General features: G+C 38.2%; 1 protein-coding gene across 1 annotated transcript in view; it reads left to right on the plus strand.

Moving 5' to 3' along the window:
* The window catches only part of BMPR2 (bone morphogenetic protein receptor, type II (serine/threonine kinase)), a gene marked incomplete at its 5' end in the record, with an annotated part of 45491 nt that overhangs the window by 17105 nt on the left and 5493 nt on the right, over positions 1–22893 (plus strand). Inside the window, 7 exons of the mRNA XM_009079515.1 lie at positions 8895–9005; positions 9516–9607; positions 11569–11799; positions 15684–15798; positions 17079–17239; positions 18532–18679; positions 19489–19625. Of these exons, the coding sequence (XP_009077763.1) occupies positions 8895–9005; positions 9516–9607; positions 11569–11799; positions 15684–15798; positions 17079–17239; positions 18532–18679; positions 19489–19625 (995 nt within the window). The remainder of the gene's footprint in view (positions 1–8894; positions 9006–9515; positions 9608–11568; positions 11800–15683; positions 15799–17078; positions 17240–18531; positions 18680–19488; positions 19626–22893) is intronic.

Consider the following 22893-nt stretch of genomic DNA (forward strand, 5'->3'; position numbering starts at 1 on the left):
CCTCTGCTCACTGGCATGGACACAGGGGAGAGCAGTGATGGGCCTGTGCTGGATGGGGACTGAGCGAGAAACTGGAGTGAGATACTTGGAGACATTGATGCAGACTGAATGAGAGTGCCTAAGGTCCTGAGGAAAAGAAGGGAAGATTCTATTCACTGTATTCCTCAGGCACCCTGAGGTGAGATAGGAGGGAGGTTTTTGTCTGGCTCCAGCTTCTCGCTTTGTTTCATCACACAACTCCTTCTAATAATCAGACCGACCAGTATGATGTTAGAGTATGGAGAAAAGTAGTGATTATTGTTATGTTAAAGTTACAGAAGACTTTTAAATATTTTCGATGTCCTAAAAAAAGAGTCTGGTGAAAGTTAGACAGTATATGTCCATGTAGAGAAGACAATTGGGGAAAACAGGAGAGTATGAGGGAGGATTAGTGGGAAAATGGGACATGTACTTTCATGTACTCTGTGCTTCTAAATTGTGATAGAAAGAGCTGTAGCAGATACATACCTTTTGGAATACCACAGGTATTATTTGAATTTGCATTAGCCAGACAAACATAATCTTCAGTAACCATGAATGTTTCTCAAACATCAGACAGATTAAACTCACAACTCTGTAGCACAGGCCTTAAAATTTAAAATTGCAAAACCTTTTATGTACATGAATGTATGTGGTACTGAGTTGTACTGGAAGTATAAAAAATGTTCTTGCCTTAAAGTAGGAAAAGCTGTTTTAGTACTAAAATACTTGCTACACTTGAGGATTACAGTTGAGGATTACGGTATTAAACTGATTTAGGGAATTAGATCTGACTAGGACATAAACCAAAAGTGTAATGAAAGGTTTTGTCAGAACTTGTTCTTACTCTGTTTGTACTGTTCTTGGGTTTATACTTGAAACAGGTTGGTTGCCTAAAAGGGTGCTATAATTCAGATTTCATTACGTGCTTAGGGAAATTATTTTGGAATAAACACCCCATACAATCGCATCCATTAAATCAGTTCATTCTTCATTGCCTGTTGCTAAGGTTGGCAGGAAAAAAGTACTCCTGGACCTTAGTCAGAGGTGTGCAGCTTTATTGACGGGGCATTAGTCTTCTGTGCAGAAGCAGAGAGTGCAGAGCTGGTGGTGGGCAGGAGCAGCATCACACCTCTGTGCCCAGTGTCTCCAATGGCCATGAACGGAGGCAGTCACCACTTCTCTGGGGTGTACCCAGTAAGCACATGCTTGGACAGGCCCAGACACCTCATGCTTGGCTCGGCCTTCCCACTGAGGAAGTGGCTGGTGAGGGGGGACATGGGTTTGTAAGAGTGAAGGGAAACATCACTGGCTGGTAGACAGTGTTCCTGGGGTTCAGCACTTGAAAAATGCAGGCACATGGGATCAGAGCTGCCTTTTCTGAAAGATTTGGGGGTTTGGTTGTTTTCTCACCCATATAAAAATAGGTGTTTCAGTGTTTTGATGTAATATTGGGGCTCTATTTTTAGTGCTTGGGAACATTACAAACATGAAATATTTAGCTGTTGAGCTTGTTGGATTTAAAGTAACTTAAAATAGCTTTGAAGAGGCTTTCTGAAGTACTGATTTTTTTCCATTGCAGCACATGTATTTTTTGATCCAGTGTTTTACAGAGGCTGGAAGTGTGCCATTATGTTATGGCTGGAGTTACCATTTGGTTTGATAAGCAGGAAGTCACGTTGGTCCAAGATCAATATAAAGGGATAATGTAAATGTTGTTTTCAGCCTTTTTATTGCAAGAACATTTTCCTGACTTTTATTTCAATATAGAAGGTTTCTGCAGATTGTGGTTAAGTGCCCAAATTAGCTTTCCACTAAGTTTGAAGGCGAGGATTAGGTGTACTCAATGACAGTTTGCCTATAGAAGTAAGGTATTTCTTGTATCTCTTTGGTAATCAAATATTTATATAGGGAACTTCAGAAAGAGTAATCTAAATTTAACTTTGTGTTTCAATTGTTATTTTACATACATTGTGATTATAGGAATCTGTTCAGTAGTGTTAGAAATTACGCTGAAGATGCCTGAACTGGCAGAAGAAAAGGCAGAAAGAAGTTTTGTTGGATTTTTATGAACTCATGAATTCCTTCTGTACAAATTTGACAAGCTGCTAATTCACCTCTCTGTATCTAATCATCAAAGAAAGAGCAGTTAGGGATTGTATAGCCCACTTCTCTGCCAAAGAAATTACCACTCATGCTTGATTTTTAAGTTTCATGTATCAGTGCAGCCTCCAGTATTCAAAATGAACAAAAAGGGCCAATCCAATTCCAACAGCCTGACTCTGGATCAGGGGCGTGGTGGCAATCAGGATCCCAGAGGAGGACAGAGATGCTGGAAGAGATTCCACCCCTCAGACTGCCTGGCTGCAGGGACAGCAAGGGAGCCATCTTCTTCAAGACAAAGCTCAAATCCAAATTGCTTTTTCCAGCAGCAGGTTTTTGAAGACATCTGCCCACTGAAACTCTGCCATCATGAATGACTGACTTCTAGCTATAGCAGGATTCCTTTGGAGCATATTATGGGAAATAAATTTTACAGCCTAAGCTGTATGATGTTCTGAGGCATTCACTGAGGAGGCAGATGGGATCTGTGATGCATGGTTGCCAGGTTGGGATGTTAACTGCAAGTCTCACGAGAGACTGGTGCTTTCTTACAGTCCAGGTTTCACACAGTGATGCAATTATGTGAAAAATGCATAAAAAATTTAGCTCTCCTGATGTGGAGAAAAACATGAAAAGATGTGTCATAAAGGACACCTCATGACAATAAGTCTATAAGATTTTATATAAACAATTAAAATCAGTCAAATACGATGATGCTAAGTGCGAAGTGGAAACATAATGGTGACTGTTTAAATCTTTTCTTCAAATATTGGAATGATTGGAAGCAAGTGCAAATTTTCTGTTTCATCTAAGCCATTAGACTAGAAACCAGGGATTTGCTCTGAAGTTCAGGGAAAACATATGTTTTCAGTTATGCGAGAAAACTGCCTTAGGGTTATTGGTTGGCAGGTTTTTTCTGTTAAAGAATGTTACACCATCTCCCGCAAAAAATACAGTTCCTGTTGTGCTCTTCATCGGAACACTGAGTGTTCAGTCTTCTACCACAGAAGTTGCCATGCTAACTTCATTGTGCTTTCTCAAGTGCCTCCAGAAATTGTATTTGAAAGTCTTCCTTACCTTAACTTTGGTTCAAGTTTTGAAGATAGTCCTGTTGTTAGGAATCAGATACTTGTGTTTTAGACTCTTATTGCAAGAAATAAATTTGGACATGGATTTTCATTTTAGTAATAATTTGTCAAGCACTTAGAGAAGGTCACAGCCTTACTTCTCATGCACAAGCTCACAAATCAGAATTAGGATAATAGTTGTTTTAATACATTCATCTATAAAAAATTAGGCGAATGGCAAACATTGTTTAGGAAATACTATTTGTTTTTCTTTTCATCATTCTCAGCTATGCATAGGTTTAATTGAAAACTGGCATTAGCTCCTGATGGAGTTAATTGTAAAGGTCTGTAGGACATAAGCATAAGGTATTCCAACCTTGTAGTTCCAGCTTAACTGAAAATGCAGGTTTAAATTCATTTAGTTAAATTGATGTAGAAGGCTGTGCGATGGGATTCTTGTTTGCTTTACAGGATAGTCTGATCTATGTCCAGGGTATCTTTTTAGATACTATCTTTTTAGATGCTGTTAGGCTACTAACATAGATTTTTGTTACAAGTTATCTGCTTATTGTTTTTTTCTTTCACATTTTCTTCCTCACACTGAATGAATTTAGGATTTACTCAAAATAGTTTGGATCATTTTGGTATAGTGTTTATATTGGAGGATTTCTTGTCAGTTGCTCTGATGTGATGAAGACTAAACTCTCTGGCTGCAGGACAGTGGATCAGGAATGAGGCAGTGGTCAGTTGGTTGGAGAGAAATGTTGGTTACTGTCCAGAAAAGAGGAGAAAAAAAACCACCTGATGAGGTGTTTTGGTTTGGCTGGAATGTGCTGCTTGAATGAAGTAAAGGATGAAGGCTTATTTTACACTTTGAGGAGGACTCCTAGGACATGTTTGATGTAAGCTTTGTGCAGACAAAACAGATAAACAGATTGTGATTGAGATCTGTGGGCCCTTGGAAAAGATTGCTAATTGTGTATTTTTTCAAAGGACCAAGATCTTATCGCTGTCACGAAAGTTGTGCAGGGTCACTGAAAAGAACTGTGACTTTAAAAGCAAGAAGAATTAAATACACTTGAAAAGTCTCTTTTCCAGTCTGCAGAGCACATTTGCAGTCATCTGCAGCTGAAGGCCATATTGCCCCCACACTGCAGCCTTCCATCTCACACTGCCTTGGTGACTGAACCATAAGCTTTCCCTCATCCTTCTGATCTCATTCTTAGTATCATTAAGATTCCTTAATGGAAGAGCAACTTCTGCAACAGATTGGCAATGAACGTATTGAATCTATCACATCAAAGAAATAGTTGTAGGATGGCGTGAAAACTCTGCTTCTTTTTAAAGTGATCTGTATGGGCAGATGAGATCTGTGAGTCACTGTGTAATTTTACTGACTTTGATCAGAGTCCATACAGCTGTAGTTGTTTTGAAAAGTCAGATGTTGCTGTTGTGCTGTGAAGGTTAAAGGGTGGTGTTTTCCTTACTTTTTGGAGACTAACATTGCTACTTATTTGTTATATGGCAATTGAAATAAATACTAATATTTTGGTTCCTATGGTCTGTAAGACCACTTGGTTTCTGATACACAGCTACCAGAAATTCTGTGGAAACATAGGTAATTGTTTATAAAACTGATTTTCATGATATAGAATAATTGTATGTTTCTCTAAAATGTTTTTGTACAATGCTTATCTAAACACATATATTTTCTAGAATTATTTACTACTGTGTGACAGATACACAGCTGTGAGTCATTTGCAGGAAGAGTAGGCAGATTTCTGAAAATGAAATTAAAAGCTTTAATAGCAATATAGAGATTTGGTGGAAATTTATGTGCAAATGACCTTTATTATATGATCAGCACCATGTGAAAACATAGCATTGAAACAGCATTTCAAAGCCTTAGGTGTCATATTCAAACATTTAAATATTAGAAAGAAACAATGTCACTGCTGACACAGTTAAAAGGCCATATCCTTGTGTATATTTTTGTTGGGTTACAGCCTTTAATTATACAATGATTTTTCCCCATAGGATTCCTAGTTTTTCAACTTGATTAACACTTCCTGCCTTTTCTTATGGCTGTCTTAGGAAATCTCATCATAACAGTGATATCTACACTGTCCCAGGGAGCAGTTTGGCCATCGTGGTGTAGCACCTTTGGTGTAGTGGTAATGTTTTCTGGATAGCTTCCAGCTGCTACAAGGAGGAGACTATCCTTCCTTCTCCTCATTTCCCTTTCCATTCACTTCATACCTTCTCATTCCAGTAATAGTATCAGGGCAGCAATGTGCCAAATGGTGAAGTAGGAACTATGAAAACTCTGCATGGGTTCTTCACAGTTTGTCAGCCAGGCTGGAATATTTTACCTTCACAGCACAGACATTGGTGCTTGAACTGACACAGTAATGTTGGTAGTGGGTTAGTTGATGCTTTATCTGGGGCAGCCAGAGAGGGAAGATATATGGGGCCAGGGGGGGTGTGGAACTAAGGGGATGTCTGTCGGCAGGTTTCACAGCATTTGCTGATGAGAAAAGAAAATACATGAATCATGCATCCCCTTTCTGGCTCCCAGGAAGGAGTTCTGTGTATTTACAGACTCTTTTTGCCATTGGCTGTTGTTACCTGGTTTCATCTCAGTTTTCTCTGGTTTCTCACAACATTCTTTGGTCATAGGATAAATGCTAATTTTAAAGTATGGAAATGGGAAGTATACAAAAGAGGCTTTAATTTGTGAAAGTTAAGAAGCTTTTTCAAGCATAGACACAGATTGGAATGCTTTTACATAAATTAATATTACAAGCTTGTGTTTATAGTGGAAAAGCTAATTTGAAGGAATATGTTATTCTTCCTGATGCCATTAGAACTGTCAGTATTCTTCATTTTCTTTTTCATTCCTGGGGAAGGTTGGGAAAAAAGCAGTTAGACAGCCCCATGTGTGGAAATATGGAAGCTTAATTTGACAAACTTAGTTTATCAATAGCTTGGAGGCTATTATGGCAGTGATGCCTGATAAAAGAGAGAGAAATGCCTAACGTGGTAGCAGTGCTGGGAAATGTCTGGCCATCGTATGGTTTTGAGCTGTGTGTTACCCCTCCACTGAGATGTTCAGTTACCTTTACTAAGAAATTTGTATTTAGTCTTAAATTTATAAAAGTTGCCAAACAACCTGACAGTAGTAACTCACACTGTGGGACTGACTTGTCTGTTGGAATGTTGACAATACTACAAATATTTGTGAGAAATGAAAATTGGTTCAAGGTAAGCCAGTCCAAGATTCATAAAGAAACATCTCTGCTTTAAAAAAATGAAAACATTCTTTCTACTTGATGCCCAGGGAGATTCTTTAGGTTACCTGGTGGCTGTACAGCTACCCACTAAAGAGAAAAAGCCCCCAGTGGGGATGGTCCATCGAGGAAGAAGAAAGCAATGATCTCTTTTCTCTGCATGTTTTTCTCCTGCTGGCACAAAATGTTGTTATCTGGAGATTTTCTGGTATCTCTTGAGCCTGTGTAATGCCACCATTCATAGGCTTCTAAGGGGAGTGTGCCGAGGCAGCCAGAGCTGCTGAAGAGCTTGTTTCTCTGGATGCTCTTGCCCTGGGGCCTTGCTTGGATTCGAGGAGCAGCAAAAGGACCCTCCTGATGGAGGCATCTTGTTAACCCTCCGATCGTACAAGAACTAAAGTAGAGCAATCAAACTTAGGCATCAGATGTCATCTGGCAAATAGTGGTGGAAATGATTACAGATTAGTTGGCGATGGGAAGGTTGCAAATGGCTGTGCTCTAGTTCTGTGGTCAGAGAAAATACAGCTGAGATTATAGCAAAAAGCTCTGTCTCTCAAAACCTGCATTTTCTTAGTACGTGCTAGGCACTATCCTGAACTGATGCAAAACTTGCCACATTTAATATCGATTTTAAAAGATAACCCAATAAAATGTAAATTCCATCCATAAGAAAGTCAAAATTACCATTTCCCTGACATCAGTTATTCAGCTTCTTCCACTTGTGTAATGTTTCATAGAGCTTTGTATGATGTGTTTCCCTTATGATGATGTGTTTTTTAATATATATGTATGTGTGTGTTTTGAATTAATAATGGAGATGACAATTGTAACATGTACCTTTTAATCTCCTTGCAGTAGAAGTCACAACTCTTATTCCACATTACAGTGCTCTGTGGCAGTGGCTTTTCTTTTTAGTGAAACTTATCTTACCAAAACCAGTAGTAATGTTATTTCTTTTGGCATAAAAAATTTATATTTGATGATGGTGTGGTTATCACAAGCTGCCTTTTGTTTAAAGAGTATATCAGATATGAGCTGCATGTTGGTCTTGATAGGTGATTTTTCCACATATTCTGTCACAGCTGAAACTCTCTCTGGTATTCTGATTTACCAGCTTTTTATTATTTCCCCTTACCATTATGGTTATGTAAAAAAGGAAGTTGTTGCTTTTAAAATTTGCTTTCTATTCTTACCTGGTTCTCTGTGTCTGTCCACACTGGGAATTTGAATAACTGAATCATGTTTAATTCCTTTGAAATGCAGTTAAAGCAAAGTGAATTTGTCAGTTTATTCAGCTACTGTAGACTGGGATAAATTGTATTTCAGTCCCACCTAAAAATCTATCCCATGTTTAGGTCTGTATACATTTTATATTTTGTGGTTAGGTCTCATTACAGTCTTTTAGGGAGTACTTTTAGCAATTATAAGACAAGTTTAAACATAGTTCCCAACCTTGGTTTTGAAGCCAAAGTAAATGAGGTCTTGTAGTACCACATTCCAGTGATTCTGACATCAGAAGAGTATCTGCAGTAATAGTTTTTATACTAAAGTGGCTGGATTTCTATATGCCTGCAAGAAACAAGATTGAGGTCTGATGCAGGGAAGCATTAAGCTCACTGCTCAAGATGCTAACAAATATTTTCCTGAAATCTTTTTTCCCCCTCTGAGGGGGGGAAAAAAAAGACAAGTCAGATTCTTATTTTTTGACAAAAAATAAAATACAGTTTTTAAAAAAGGCCCAATAAAACTAGTTATTTAATTTTTTTATTGTGTTTTATTGTTGTTTTAGATTTCGTGATCTCTGCTGCAGTCAGTGGAGATATGTCTGTCTTGTTGTGAATTAAGGAGTGAAAACTATGCCAAAAACTATCTTAAGTGCTGACACAAAACAAATCAAAACCCCAAAGTATTTTGAATTATTTGCATAAGTGGACTTATGTATGCAGTAGATATTTGAATGCAAAACATTCACTATTCATCACATTTGCAGCACTACTAGCAAACAATTTTGAGATTTTAATCCTGGGAAAAATAACTTTCAAAAACCCAACATGGAAACGTTACAAACCTGATTCATACCAGGAAACAGATAGCAGGGCAGGACTGCATCAACTTGGCCTTGTATATTTGGGCTGAACTTTGCCAGCTAGAAAGAATATTCACTTTAACTGTTGGTACCTCATTCTCCAGGGCAAGGGAAGACTGGGAAAAGCCAATGAAATGTGCACTCAGCTGTGTTTGAGCTGATCAGCTCTTCTGCCATCCCTAGATCTGGAGAGGAAAAAGGGTTTAGTGCAAAATCCTACAATCCAGAGAACATTTTTCCCCTTTTTTTTTTGTAATAACAATTGTATGTTTTATAGTGTTGATTCTTTCAAATCTACAGTTCAAGAGTCCTTGTCTTGTTTGCTTTCAGATTCTTCTCATTCTTTTCATCGAGATGAGACTATCGTTATTGCCCTGGCATCTGTGTCTGTACTGGCTGTTTTGATTGCTGCTTTGTTCTTTGGATACAGGATGCTTGCAGGTAGGGATTAATGATATTTTTGGGTTTGCTTCGTTCAGTTGTTCTTTTGGCTATTCCTCAAAGTTAAACTTATGTCTTCTGTTCTCCCCAGTCCCTATTATATGCTCGTACATAAAGCTTCCCTTTCTCCTCTTTGACACTTTATAGTGATATCTCTTTCATAACAGTTCTGAGAGATTTATGATATCTCTAAGCTGGCATTTTGGGACCCATTTTTCTTCCACAAATCCTCTGCTCAACACAGCTTAAGTGAGGTTGTGAACATGCTTTATAGTTATTGCCAGTGACTTTGAATTATCAAAATAGTTGTGTAGCAGATATCTGTAGTCTGTAGCTATCAGCACCTTTACTGCTGGTTTTGCTGACTTGGGGATTTTTCAGGATTCCTTCTCACTTGTTATGCCCTCATCTACAGTATGTATTTCTGCCAAGTCCCAGGTAGGTTGTATTGTTTTCATTTGGAGCGTGTCAAAAAAGGAAACTGTCTGATCTCTTGACCATCTTCCACAGGAGACCATAAGCAGGGTTTGCACAGTATGAACATGATGGAGGCAGCAGCATCAGAGCCTTCATTGGATCTGGATAGTCTAAAGTTATTGGAGGTAATTGTTCAGCTAAGTTCTTAATTTTTATTTAATTTAACTCTTATGGTCATATCACCTCCCGAGTATAGTTACAGAAATGAATGTATCAGTGCTTCTGCAATATTTTCTTCTAAATCACTGTCAAAGAAGAACTTAAAAGAAGAAAAGGTTACCTCAGTTACATTTTGTATGATTTTTGTTAGTAATATTGTTGGTATTAGCTAGAACCTGTTCTACCTTGGAAAAAAATACAAACATTAGGAGAAATCGGAATGTGCTGTATTTCAGCATTGCATCAAAAGATCCATGTTTTTGCTTGACACCACTTGCTTTAAGTACAGTATCCTACCACAGTCATTTGAAATGCTTTAGTAACACTATTGGAGTATAAAATATACTGCAGATAGGGCAGTATTTCAGTAGTGGTGTATTCAGTATATTTTCATATAGTCATTCTTCACTGTAGGTTATTATCTATCTCCATGGGAACTAGAGGCCAACCAGAACTTTCTACTCAGCTTGGTGTTAGATGCATCATCACAAAACTGCAAAATGTTATGCTTCCAGTTGGTATGCTTGGTAGAACTTGTGGAGTTTTAAAAATCTTTTAGCCAGAAGTAAATGAGTAGAATGACTGAGATGCAGAGTGGTGCTTTGCTTCTTTTTCCCAGTAGAAACCACACCTAGAAGTGCAGACTGCAGACACGCAGTGTGGGCTGTGCTATTGGTGACAGCAGGCTAATCAGCAAAGAAGCTGGAGTGCCTTCTGCCAGCAAAAGAATATTTGAGGCAGAGTTTACAGCAGTTTCACAATGTGTATTGTAGCAGTGTGCAAAACCCCAGGTGAAATTACTCGTACTGATATGTAGTCTTAGAGAAGGCAGTAGCTTTATTGGTAGAGAGATCTGCTATGGGATCTTCCGTCCTGTTTCTTACATTCTAAGGACCTGACTCTCCACCCCGTGTCATAGGGTGTTGCAGGACAAATGTCTTAACCTGTGCTTCCCTTTTGATACCAGCGTGGGTAGATTGCATTCCAGGTTTGTACCTAGAAGTGACATGCTGCTGCATTGCCATCCACTGACATGAAAGGACTAAGAAACAGAAAGTCTGTCTATGAAATACTTTATTGTCGAAAACCTTCCTGTTAGGCAATTTTATCATCTTGACGAACATTACTTTTGTTGTCCCTTCTGTTTTCCATTCTTCCTCCATTTGTAAGTATTTAAAAAGTAAAAATATGGTTTGTGATATCCTTAACAATTTCATGTTTAGGTCTTCCTGACAATTATTTTAATTAAATAGTTGCTTAAATTCTTATGTAGTTAGAATTTTTTGAGCTTTAGAAATCAGGGCTCTTCCTGAAGGTGGGCCTGTGTTTTGGTCTAGGGCAGAGATCACATCTATCTTCTTCAGTTGCCATGGAGATGGGAAAGGCCAGTCTGTGAAGTCTGTCTAACATAGTGGGGGCTAGAATAAAGATTCACACATAGTCAGGAATTAAGTATTCCATTCTGTTAAAACCTGCTTACCTCTTTTGGTATCTATTTTGCACTGCAAATGGATATTTTGTTATTACTAACCTAAAAGGTACAGCTTATAAACTGTCCTAAAATGTTTAGCTTAATGTCTGTGATCTCAGGAGTGAAACAAAATTGATCCCATAAAAGCTATAAATGTTTAGTAGGCAAAAGTTTGATAAGACAATTAGCAGCACAAAACACATGTATTTTATTGATTCTCTATATAAAAGGATTGAATAGGTATTTATTGTATATTTACTGGGTATTCACTTTAAATCAGTTTAGTAAGACCTAAATTGGCCTATGCTGAGGTTTTCAACTCCAGAATAGCTTTTATGACAGTATTCTAATTCTGGGTTTCATTACAAAATATTCACTATCTTCACTATTTTTATAGCCTAAGTCTTTGTCTTTATCTATTACTTAGTGAACTAAATGTTTCCATTTTTTTGGCAGCTGATTGGCCGGGGACGATATGGAGCTGTGTATAAAGGTTCCCTAGATGAACGTCCAGTTGCCGTGAAAGTATTTTCTTTTGCTAATCGTCAGAACTTTGTCAATGAGAGGAACATTTACAGGATTCCACTGATGGAACATGATAACATCGCCCGTTTCATTGTGGGGGATGAGAGATTCACTGCAGATGGACGTATGGAATATTTATTGGTGATGGAATATTACCCCAATGTAAGTGCTTCAAAGAAATTAATTGGATTGGTTTAGAATCCTAAGAATAGCCACATAAATAGGATGTACTTTGGTTTTTGTTGGTCCTTTTCATTGCTGCTTCTTGCACGGTAATGTAAAAATAATCCATATAAATTACAATTTTAATGAACCTTATTGTGGTTTACTGTAACACCATTTAAGATTTCCCAGTTAGTGCTACCACGTGTAGTCTTACAAATGCTTAGCTGCAGTATTTGCTGTTGTTTATGGTGCAAGTTTTTTTAGTCCTTGAGTAAGAACAGGATTTGAAGAGTTGTTTTAGCTTAAAATAATTTAATAAATTTAAAACTTCTTGGTATTGAGACATTATATCTCTCTTATGGCAGTTGATGACCTCATTAACTGTAAATAGTGGAGTTTTTACAAGAAACGTAACAGACTCAATATTGTTGTCAAACTAATTATCCTGTTTTCTTTTAAGCTTTCTGTGGCGTACCATATTTATCTTGCTGTACCATGTACTGATAATGTAGGACAAGTCTTAAGAAGGCAGCCTTACTTTCTACAACCATATCTTCAAATCTCCTTAGCTAACCAAATGTTATATCCCTAAAATTCATGGATGAGAGTTCCTAATGCTCTGTGTATGTACACACACATATATAGAAACAAAAATACTTTCTAAATATGAGGTATAAATGTGAACTGCTTTCATGAAAATTCATAAAATGTAATGTATATGGGGTTGTATATATGAAAATGAAAAAATAGTGTTTATCTTGGGGGTGGGGGGTTGCTTATATATGGGAAAGAACTTTAGTTATTCAGTTAAATTTTTTCTAATTAGCTTTTTGGTCTCAAGTAAGGAACTAATATTTTCTCCAGAGTGCAAAGGTGATGACTGAAGCCTCATCTGTTATAGGGACAGTGGGACAAAAGCTGTTTATTTGAGTAGCCAAAAGTAGTGATAAGCAGCAGTAATTATGGCCTATCTTAAGGGTTTTTAGGCTTTGCTTATATGCTTATGTTGAAAGTTAAACACACATAATACTTACCTAAATATATATAGATATAAATTTAAAGCAATATACCATTTTGCAATTTTATATAAAGAGTATCTTAGCTGAAGCTTTTAAATGAGAACACACTCAATCATGTCAGCTTGTAAGAGACAGAGAGGCATCTGAGAAGAGATTGCAGAGACTAGAAATGACCACAGAAAAAGCTCAGTTGTACCCATACCAGATGGACAGTGGCAAAACACATCCACTTGGGCCTGCTGTGGCAGAACAGGCCTATTGTCAAGTAACTGAGTTAAGTGAAACCAAGCAAGTATTCTATTCCTGGGAGGGCACAGCATAACTGTCTTCAGAGGTGATCTGGTTTTACTGTTTTCTTGAATGAAAGGATGTTCAGCTGAAATGTAGTTTGATCATAAATTGTGTCTTGTTGCTTATATAAACAGGATCTGTTAACAATCTGATTAAATGCACAGATGAGGCTTATGACATGACATTCTTTCTCAAAATGGTATTAAGAACAGCAAGATTAGTCGAAAATCAATCCACTGGTGCTTTGGAAGTCATTGGAAAAAGTGCACAGCAGGTGCAATTAAAGAACAGTGTGATCCTTAATTCAGTGAGCAGATGTTCTGCTGTATGTGGAGTTAGCAGCAGAGAAGGAAGCCTGCTGTGGCAGCCCTACTAAAAGGGATTGCAGTGTTCAAACTGGAGCCATAAATCTGATTTCAATAAGGAGTAACCAATACAAGATGTGCAGGTGAAATACTCCCCATCCAAAACATCATTCTCCCTCAAAATAATTTCCTTCTTGGAAATAAGAACATGCAAACCAGAATATTTTCACACAGAAAAATTGTTCTTGGTGTTGCCTCAATGAAAGCAAGACAGATAGGTTTGACCCAGATTGTGTTATTATCCAAACATGCCTTCAGACCAAAGGAAGTAGGCAAGCAGATACTAAAAGGAAAGATAGGTATATTTCTCAGTCAACTGCTGTTCTAATGGTACTCTGAGATGTGGTAGGTAAATAAGTGAGTAAGCTGTGAGAGATGACATAGTAGGGAATACATAATAGCCACAGACTTGTTGCTGCAGTAGTCAAGACATTCATGTCCTTTTAGAACAGCAGCAGAATTGTTCTAAAACACAAATAGAATCTTTTGAGTGTTAAAAACATCAATTTTGTCAAAAGTTAGAGTCAGAACAAATGTTCCCAATTTAACATGTAACTCATGACTCTGACAATCTTAACTACAAATATGTCCTGACTGAGACTTTTCCTGGTTGTCACTTATATTGAACATCACCAAAGGCAGAAAATCACAGCCCTCAGCTGTCTTAAAAACATCTGGTGGCTAGCAGGCTCTGCAGCATAAAGATCTTGAATCTGGTTTGAGATATAGTGAGTATTTCCCAGTCACACCATGACAGCAGTCCTGTAGCCTCCATTAGAATGGGCTGGGACTCAACCCACTAAGCCAAAAAAAATCTGTTGCTGCACCCAAGTTCCTGACAGTTGGAGGCTAATAAGAGTGCTTGTATTTCTTAAAAAGCTGTAAACAGTAAGAAGAACTGTGAAATTCCTTTAATTCATTTATAGGTGGATTCAAAGCTTTTTTTTTTCATTTATTCCAGAATCTATTTGAAATTCATATACCAGCGTTTTGAACAATGAACAAAAAATGCTTGTGTAAACTTGTGTGAGTGACATTTGGTCTGTGTTTTCACCAGGGAGGTCATTTATTTACAGGGCTCCTTGATCTGAGCAGACTAAGTCTAAAAACTTGTAAGACTTTTGTGATTCTATTAAGGAGTGCCGAGTACTGTTTTCATTTTAGCACTGGATTAAAGAACAGTCTAAAACTTTAGTCACTTCAAATTCTGGTATCTGTGTCTCCATCTCAAGTGTGCATGCATTACATACCTGAATGTCGACTCCAAATGGATTCAAATGGCACATACCAAATTTTTTGAACCAAATGTTACGGAACTACTTTTGCAGTCACATGTATTTAGTTGCAGCTATGACAAGATGTCACACATTGGTTCATCTATAAGATTACAGATTTAAATAGGCAAATTCAAGGTACTTTATAGTCATAAATATATTGTAATATGCATGCAGAGATAACTGGATGGCTTGTTTTTCATGTATGAGGGTTTAGTTTAGTTAAACTGACTATATTGTCATTGAGGACTGCATCAAAACTGCTCAAAGGTGTCATAGTTTGCAGGGTCTGGCTCCTGTTGCTGATAGCAGTCTCAGTTTCTAGAATATCTCGGTATCATAACTGACACCCTTCTGTTTTTCTTGGACATTTCACAACAAATGACTAGAAACTCCCTCATTTTACGCATTTAACTTTTCTTTCAAGAGAAGGGGACATGATATTCTTTTTTCATGTTTCTTCAGTGCATGTGGACTCACTCCTATTCTGAATTGCCTTTGAGTTTTTTTGTTTTGAGATGTAAATAGAATATAGCAGGGCCAGTGAGAGATGTATTGTTCTGTGAGTGCTTATGGTCTAAAGCCCACTGTTTAGAAACCCGGGACGCTATGTCTGCTGTTACCTTTCATCTTCTGTTGTGCAACAGGACTTTTATAGTTAATATCATTATTCCTATAGGCAATCCTATTATCTTGTGATAAAATTTCTGATTCACTTTGTTAGATAAATGAAATGGCAGCACTAGTAATTAATGAAACTTTAGTCCAATCTTGTGTTTTAGAACATCTAGGTAAGCACAAGCAGTTGTACCTTTCAGGAGCAATGGATAAAACTGACTTTCCTAAGTCAGTTATTAGTGATTAGTGATTTTGAGCTATTCAACTGGACAATTGATTTTAATCCATGTTTGTTGTTTTGGATATTTTTTTAGGGTTCTTTGTGCAAATATTTGAGTCTCCACACAAGTGACTGGGTGAGCTCTTGTCGTTTGGCACACTCTATAACTAGGGGCTTGGCGTACCTGCACACGGAGCTGCCTCGAGGAGGTAAGGCCAGGAAAGGATGCCAAGATCTTTAAGATACTCTTAATTCTTTCAGGTAGTAGATTCCTGCCTTTCTTTTTTTCCTCTGTGACAGTATGGTGAGTAAGAAATGCTGAATGCAAATGGAGATTACTCAGAACTTCTGATATGTTCTTTCCTTCTGAACAGCCCCATGTTGTGTGCTCCATCTGTGACACTTGTATGAAAACATGGAATAAGAACCAGGCGAGCCCCAGAGAGAGGGAAGAGGAGGAGGCAGAGTTCTGCAGTGCTGTTGTATCATGGCAACAGATTACTGAAGACCTGAAGCACTGTCTGGCTGTCTAGCAGAGGGCAAACAGATGGGGTGTTGCATTTGTTTTGCAGTTCAGACACAAATCACCAAAGCAATTTTTAGTTTGTGTGTGAACTGTATACACAAGGAGAAATAATTAAACCTTCTAACTCTGCTGTAGTTTTATTTATCATACCTCTTGATTATTTTTTCTAAAGTACCTACCTTCTGAAAATACCTACATCAGTATTCCTATGTGCCATTGAAATTGCAGCTATCATCTTCAATTCATCATTTCAGAATGTGCAGACAGGTGTGTCCATTAGCAGCCAGAAAATGTGGAAGCCTTCCATCATAAAGAAGAGACAGCCATAGTCTGTGAATGCTAGGAAGGAACTCATGGAATAGAATAAATTCCACAGTAAAATGAGATCTATAGTGCTGGATGCTTTACTAACAAAATAAATTACATATAAACTAGGAACAACTGAGATGATTCTTTGGAAAAAAACAGATCCCCTGCAAGATCAACATGTTCAGATTCTCTGGAATACTGTAGTCTGTGTATCTTTTCATTAGATGCCAATGCCAGTTCCAACCATTGTGTAAATAATTGGTGCTGTATTTGACATGGGAGTGTGGGTACGAGAGAGACTATTTGGAATGGCTATTTGGGCTGTGGCAGCAGGTCTGTACTGTTTGGGAGACTGTACAATGTCTCCCCTGCCAAAATCATGCTGAAATATCCCTTGGAAAGCAGATTACTGACAAACACTAGAACTGTGTCCAGCAGTAGCCTAATATATTATATAAATACAGTGAAACTCTGAATGCCAGTCAGTTTTGTAGCATACTCTGGAGCTCATTGTAAAGAAGCAGAAATGTTACCTTTCTAAAAGAAAAGTGATTCTCTGTTTATAATAGCTGAGCAGACATAATGAAGTTCTCTTGTTTTGCCAAACAGTGGATTTGTTCAAATAGTAACGAGCACTTTTGTGTGTCCAAATAGACCATTACAAACCTGCAATATCCCATCGGGACTTGAACAGCCGCAATGTACTGGTAAAGAATGATGGAACATGTGTAATTAGTGATTTTGGGCTCTCCATGAAGTTAACTGGAAACAGACTGGTACGACCAGGTGAGGAAGATAATGCAGCCATTAGTGAGGTAAGTACAAAGGAAAATAAACCATTGTATAAAGGACAGAAAAGGAGTATAGAAGTAATAACTGAGAAAGAGTTGTTTCTGTTGTTACAAAGTGAATGTTGAGGTGGTTACAATTTCTCTAAGGGTGCACTGCTACAAAGTGACAGCTGCAGCTGCTACAAACAGAAAGGAATAAACTGTTTGCATTCAGTGTGGATAGGACAAGAGATACTAGGATTACATTGTAGCTGGGAAAATTTAGGGTAGTTACAAAGAAACCATTCTAATCTGTAAAATGCAGCCAAGGTTTGGAATGAGCTGGTGAGGAAGACTGTATAAAATTTGCATCATTTTATGAATTTAAAGAACAGATTGGGAAAACATCTGCTAGGAGTGGGTTAGAATGGATTCTGGGCAGAAAGAAGAAACTGATTTCTTAAGCTTTCTTTTATATGATGCTGTGACTCAGTGTGTGTGTGTGGGTGGGGTTGTTTTATTTTTGTATAAGCATAAATATACTTCACATCTAATATAGGCTACTGAAATACAGTGAGACTATTTTAAACAAAGAGTGAAAGTCCCTAATGGTTCCATATATTTATTGTCTGTACTTTTACAGAAAAACTTTACATGTCATTCAAAGAAAATGTTTTGCAGTGCTAAGCACCTTCCCTTAGAAAGCAAGTGCTAAATTTATAGTACACAGTGCATGGGTGCTCTTTCTAGATCTCCCCTTACTGAACAAAGAAACAAGGAAATTGCTGTTTAAAATGCAGGGATATGGAATAGCCCTGTGACAAAATACTTTCCTACAAGTACTGATGAGGGAGTGCTCTAATCAACATATGTCCTAGTGAAAATTAATAGATAACTTCCAAGGCTGTTAATAACTTTTGACTATGAAAGATGTAGGGTGGAACCTTACTGATGGTCCAGGAATAAAGAGAACAAGTGTCCTGCTTAGCAGTATCCTCTTCCATTATAATACATACCTTGCTCTTTAACAGAGTCATTTCAAGGGAAAAAAAAGCATTTCTGCTATATTATATTGCGCACAAGAACATTAAGTAAGGGACAAAATTATTTTTTTTCTGGTGTGTACATAAAAGTGAGAGAGTAGGGGAAGGGTTTTGTTGTGACTAGGCTGCTGATAAGAGTCTGGAAGCTGAGAACATTGATTAGAAGAGAACTGCATTTTCCTTTACTGTAGAAAATACCAGACAAAATAGGGTATTAAAAAACATGAATCTCCATAATAAATTGAATTTGGAAATGACTTGCGGATGTGAAGCTTTGATTTTGTGTTTTCCCAGGTCGGTACGATCCGCTATATGGCCCCAGAAGTGCTTGAAGGAGCAGTGAACTTGAGGGACTGTGAATCCGCTTTGAAACAAGTAGATATGTATGCTCTAGGCCTTATCTACTGGGAGATATTTATGAGATGTACAGATCTCTTCCCAGGTAACTAAAAGAACTGGAAAAAAATGTAGTAGAAAGCAGCACCAGCAATCAAAGCTGCTTCCTAGCCAGAGCTTTTACAAGTGAAGGGAAATAGTTTTCTCAATTACTTCTGCCATTAAGTCGGTGCCATCTAGCGTTCAGGATGGTGTTGTCAGTACAGTGTACGTGAGGGTGAGGCATGCTTCATGCTTTAGGACTTGAAATTATCTGTTTAAGCAGTTTGCAGGCCTCATGGTCTGTGCAATTTGAGCGTTAATATTACTGTCCGGAGTTTTAAAAACATTGAGAGTTAGACTGATGGCAAAGGTTCTTTGGACTGGTAACAGTGCCTGAGGTGTCTTCCCCCATGAAAGAGTGGATGGAAAAGTGCACGTGAGGTTGTGCCACACCCACCATCATCTTCCCAAGCTATGGCATATAGAATGACTCTAAAATACAGCATTATCTCTATGGTCAAACAGCTGCACTTTATGTGCAAAGGCTTGTAATCTTGCTGGGCTTCCTCCTGAATGAAGTACATGAATATAATTAGTCGGTGGCATTTCACAGGAATTAGATGTTGTCCTTAAGCTCCAAGACATTCTGAATGTGCCACTGAACCAGCAAGGTTTGAGGATGCTGTCCTTTGAACGGCTTCTGGTCAGCACTTAGTTAATTCAGCTTTTTTTGTGTAGTTAGACTTTGGGGAAAGTGGGGGCCGTCTTGATAGACAGCAACTTTGATAGTACCTTTCATCACCTGAAAGCCTTTGCTCTGCCTTTTAATCTGTGACTGATTTTTTTTTTTTTCTCTCTTTCTATTGCAAACAGGGGAATCTGTGCCAGAGTACCAGATGGCTTTCCAGACTGAAGTCGGGAACCATCCCACTTTTGAAGATATGCAAGTTTTGGTGTCTAGAGAGAAGCAAAGACCAAAATTCCCAGAAGCTTGGAAGGAGAATAGCCTGGTGAGATAGAATATTTCCAAAGAATCAGTGGTTTAACCAGTTTTATGGTATACTGATTTCTTAAAAATAATGTTTAAATTTTTTTTTAATATTTGTTAGTATTTAAGGATTGGGAGCTCATTTTGTCTGGACTTGTTAAATATTTATTTCAGTTTTTAAAAAGGCATTGACATGAAAACTAGATTTCTTTTAAGGAAAAATACTGTTAATATCCTTGGATCCTGAATGTGATACACAGAAGGTAACTTACTGTATTGATTATTATACACTGTCTGTAGTATTATGCATGAAGTGCCCATGTGTTCTCTGCTGGGTGGGAAACATGAAGGCATTTTCTGCCCTTTGACATCTTATAAACTTATAAAATCCTAAAATAGTTGGCAAAAACATCAATATACTCTTCCAAAACTAAAATCTGTAAACATGGTATTAAACTTTTTCTGAACTTCTATAATCCTCAGAATTTGTGCTGGCTAAAACTTCTAGCAATCATTTCATTATAAATACATAAAAAAATTTGTATGGCTTCATTTGATCTGCGATTTTTATTTTCAAGACTATAAACATAGCAATGGTGTTTGTTGTTTTGAATTAGTGTAGCTATTGCTTAGAGCCTTGCTTGCTGCTGCAGGCCAACAAGTTACAGCAAGTCAGCTGAACTCAGGTGAGTCTTTCTGCTTGCTTTCATCTCCAGCAAAGGTGAGGTAATGCGAATCCCCTTAGCTTAGGGAAGGCTTGTTTGCCTTTTGTTACAAGCTGGGTGAAATGCAAACAGTTCAAGGGTTCCACCTGATACGTGGTAACTTGTTTAAGCTAATAGAGCTTGATTGCAAGTAGGAAAATGACATTGACTCTTATTTGAAAAGACATTTCCAGTTATTTCCTTACCAAAACTATGCCCTTCAGTCTTCAGAGACTTTGCTAGTTGATAAGGATGTAGCTACTGTGCAGACAACGAGGAGCCTCAGGCCTCATCTGTGCTGGCACTTGTAAATATGTATGAAACTGTTTTCAGAGAGGAGCTGTGTTAGAGTGCTGTAAAACATGTTGTAACTGAGTTGGGAGATTCATAGAGAGTTTATTTTATTATGCAGCTTTGGCCAGCCAGTCTTGGGGGCAGGAGGGTGGAGAGAAAAAAAATAGAATCCATGCCCAATGTATATAGGAAATCAAACAACTGTTTTAACTATAGCCATGCTGGCAAATGCAGTGGTGGAAGAACCAAGCTTGAGAGCTGTTTTTGAAGACAGTTATAACTAAAAGAGTCCAAGAAGTTCTGATTTGTTTTGCAGGCTACCATTTTAAATGTTAATTATGTTCTAACCATCTGATAGACTCCAGCATTATTAGATGATCCCCATATTTAAGCTGCCTAACACATTCTTTGTGTTGTCACTAATTTTTTTGAAAGAACAATAAATAAACAATCTGTTGTTCTCTCATGGGTATCAAACAACCTCCTCCACACTCTGCCAGTCTTGGATAACATCTAGGGGAGATTAGTGTAGAAAACTCAGCTCCACATGACCAGGTTCAAACCTCCTGTACCTAATGCATGGGATAAAAGATTTTTTTCCATTGTTTAAAGTTGTGCTGACATGTTGGGTTGTAACACATTCATGCAAATTCATCGATTAAAGAAATGCGTTTTTCCTTTTAACTTGATAAATACAAATAAAAAGCAATGGGGTTTTTTTCAGTTCACATAATTAAGGCACTCAACAGATGTAGAATCCTGAATTTATGGTTACCTGTGCAGTCTCAGTCTGCTCCTTGAACCATATGTGTTACGTTACAGACCTTGATTAGCAGTATTGTTTTTTACAGTATAAATCAACAACCTGAGCAGATGATGTGCATAAAATAATTCAAAGGCTATAAACTGTGTTGTTACAGCATTCTTGTCTCATTTGCCAGAGCAGGGTCCAAGCTTGACTTCAGAGGTCAACACTGAAGGATATGAAGGGAATAATAGAATAATGCAGATTTTTGGTCCCTTCTGTCTCTCTGATGAGTGATAGAACTCCTAAATAGTGCATGTTAGTGCAGCTGTCTTTGAACCTGAAATTAATAGAAACATGTTATTGAGGTGAAGCTCAAGAACTTCAGTTTTGTTAGCTGTGTATATGGTCATTACTGTGTTCCTTTCATGATCCTTAAAACAGCAAAAGGAGATGATCTGCTAGGGGAGAGACTATTAAACACTGGTTGAATGTACTGCTGGTGAAACCTGTAGGGGAGATTTTTGCAGAGGCGAGACAGGAGATTAGTGTGTCCACTCACTGAGATACTTAGTCTAAACTGTGACAAAATCATGTCCCAAAAGCTGAATGAAGGCATTTTATTCTGGGAGAGAAAATGGATCCAGTACACAGTCTTGTTCTTGTCCCTGAGGGTGCTTTTAGACTCACGTCCCTCATCTGAGGGGAGGATAATTGCTTAGCCCCTGTGTGATCTGCTGTGGGAAGGGAGATAAAAGGTTTGTTTGTGGGGGAGCTCGTCCCCACCTGTGCAACTGTAGCTGCATCACTAAGCAGCAGTGACTTGCCAGATGCAAGCAATGCCAGGAGCCTGCTAGGTGGGTGAGGAGCTCTTGGCTCACATGCAGAGCTAGTCATGGCTTTCAGTGCCAGAAGGGCACAAGGCAGTTCTGGCACAGAGGCAGTCAGCAGAACCCACTGAATGCATTAGTGCCCAGCTGGGACTATGCACAGTCCTTGACACTGGAGAGGTTAAAGCTGGGCTGTAGATGTGAGATATTCTGGCAAACCATATCCTCTCCATGGGCCATGGATTGGCAGCAGTGGCCCATAAATGTCTGCCTGGCTTTTGTACTCCAGATGCAGTGAAAGAAGTAGTGTTCAGTGCTAGTAATTTCAGTTGTTTCCTCTCCAGTTCTCTGAGCATATGGCAGCATGTTTTGGAGGTCTTGAGCTCTAATCCTGACTGCACCATTCACCCCAGTGTGATGCCAGGAACGTGTGTGTGTTTCTGTCTCTCCATCTGTAAAACAAGTGCAGCAATGGCACAGACAAATTCACTGATACTTAGGAGACATTTGGATGCTACAGTGGTGAACAGAGGAAGAAAAGCATCATGAAATGAGCTCAGCTGTGTTATTTGGATACAGTGCAGGGGAGTGAGGCAGTGACCATTAGCAGAACTGTGAGGATAACTATGACAGCATTTCCAGAGTATCAGCAGTCTTTAGTACGCTGCTCTTGTAAGGCAAGGAGAGTGAACTGAGCATGTATATGGCTTATGGTTT

The sequence above is a fragment of the Acanthisitta chloris genome, unplaced genomic scaffold (assembly GCF_000695815.1).
Source record: "Acanthisitta chloris isolate BGI_N310 unplaced genomic scaffold, ASM69581v1 scaffold34067, whole genome shotgun sequence".
Classification (NCBI taxonomy): domain Eukaryota; kingdom Metazoa; phylum Chordata; class Aves; order Passeriformes; family Acanthisittidae; genus Acanthisitta; species Acanthisitta chloris.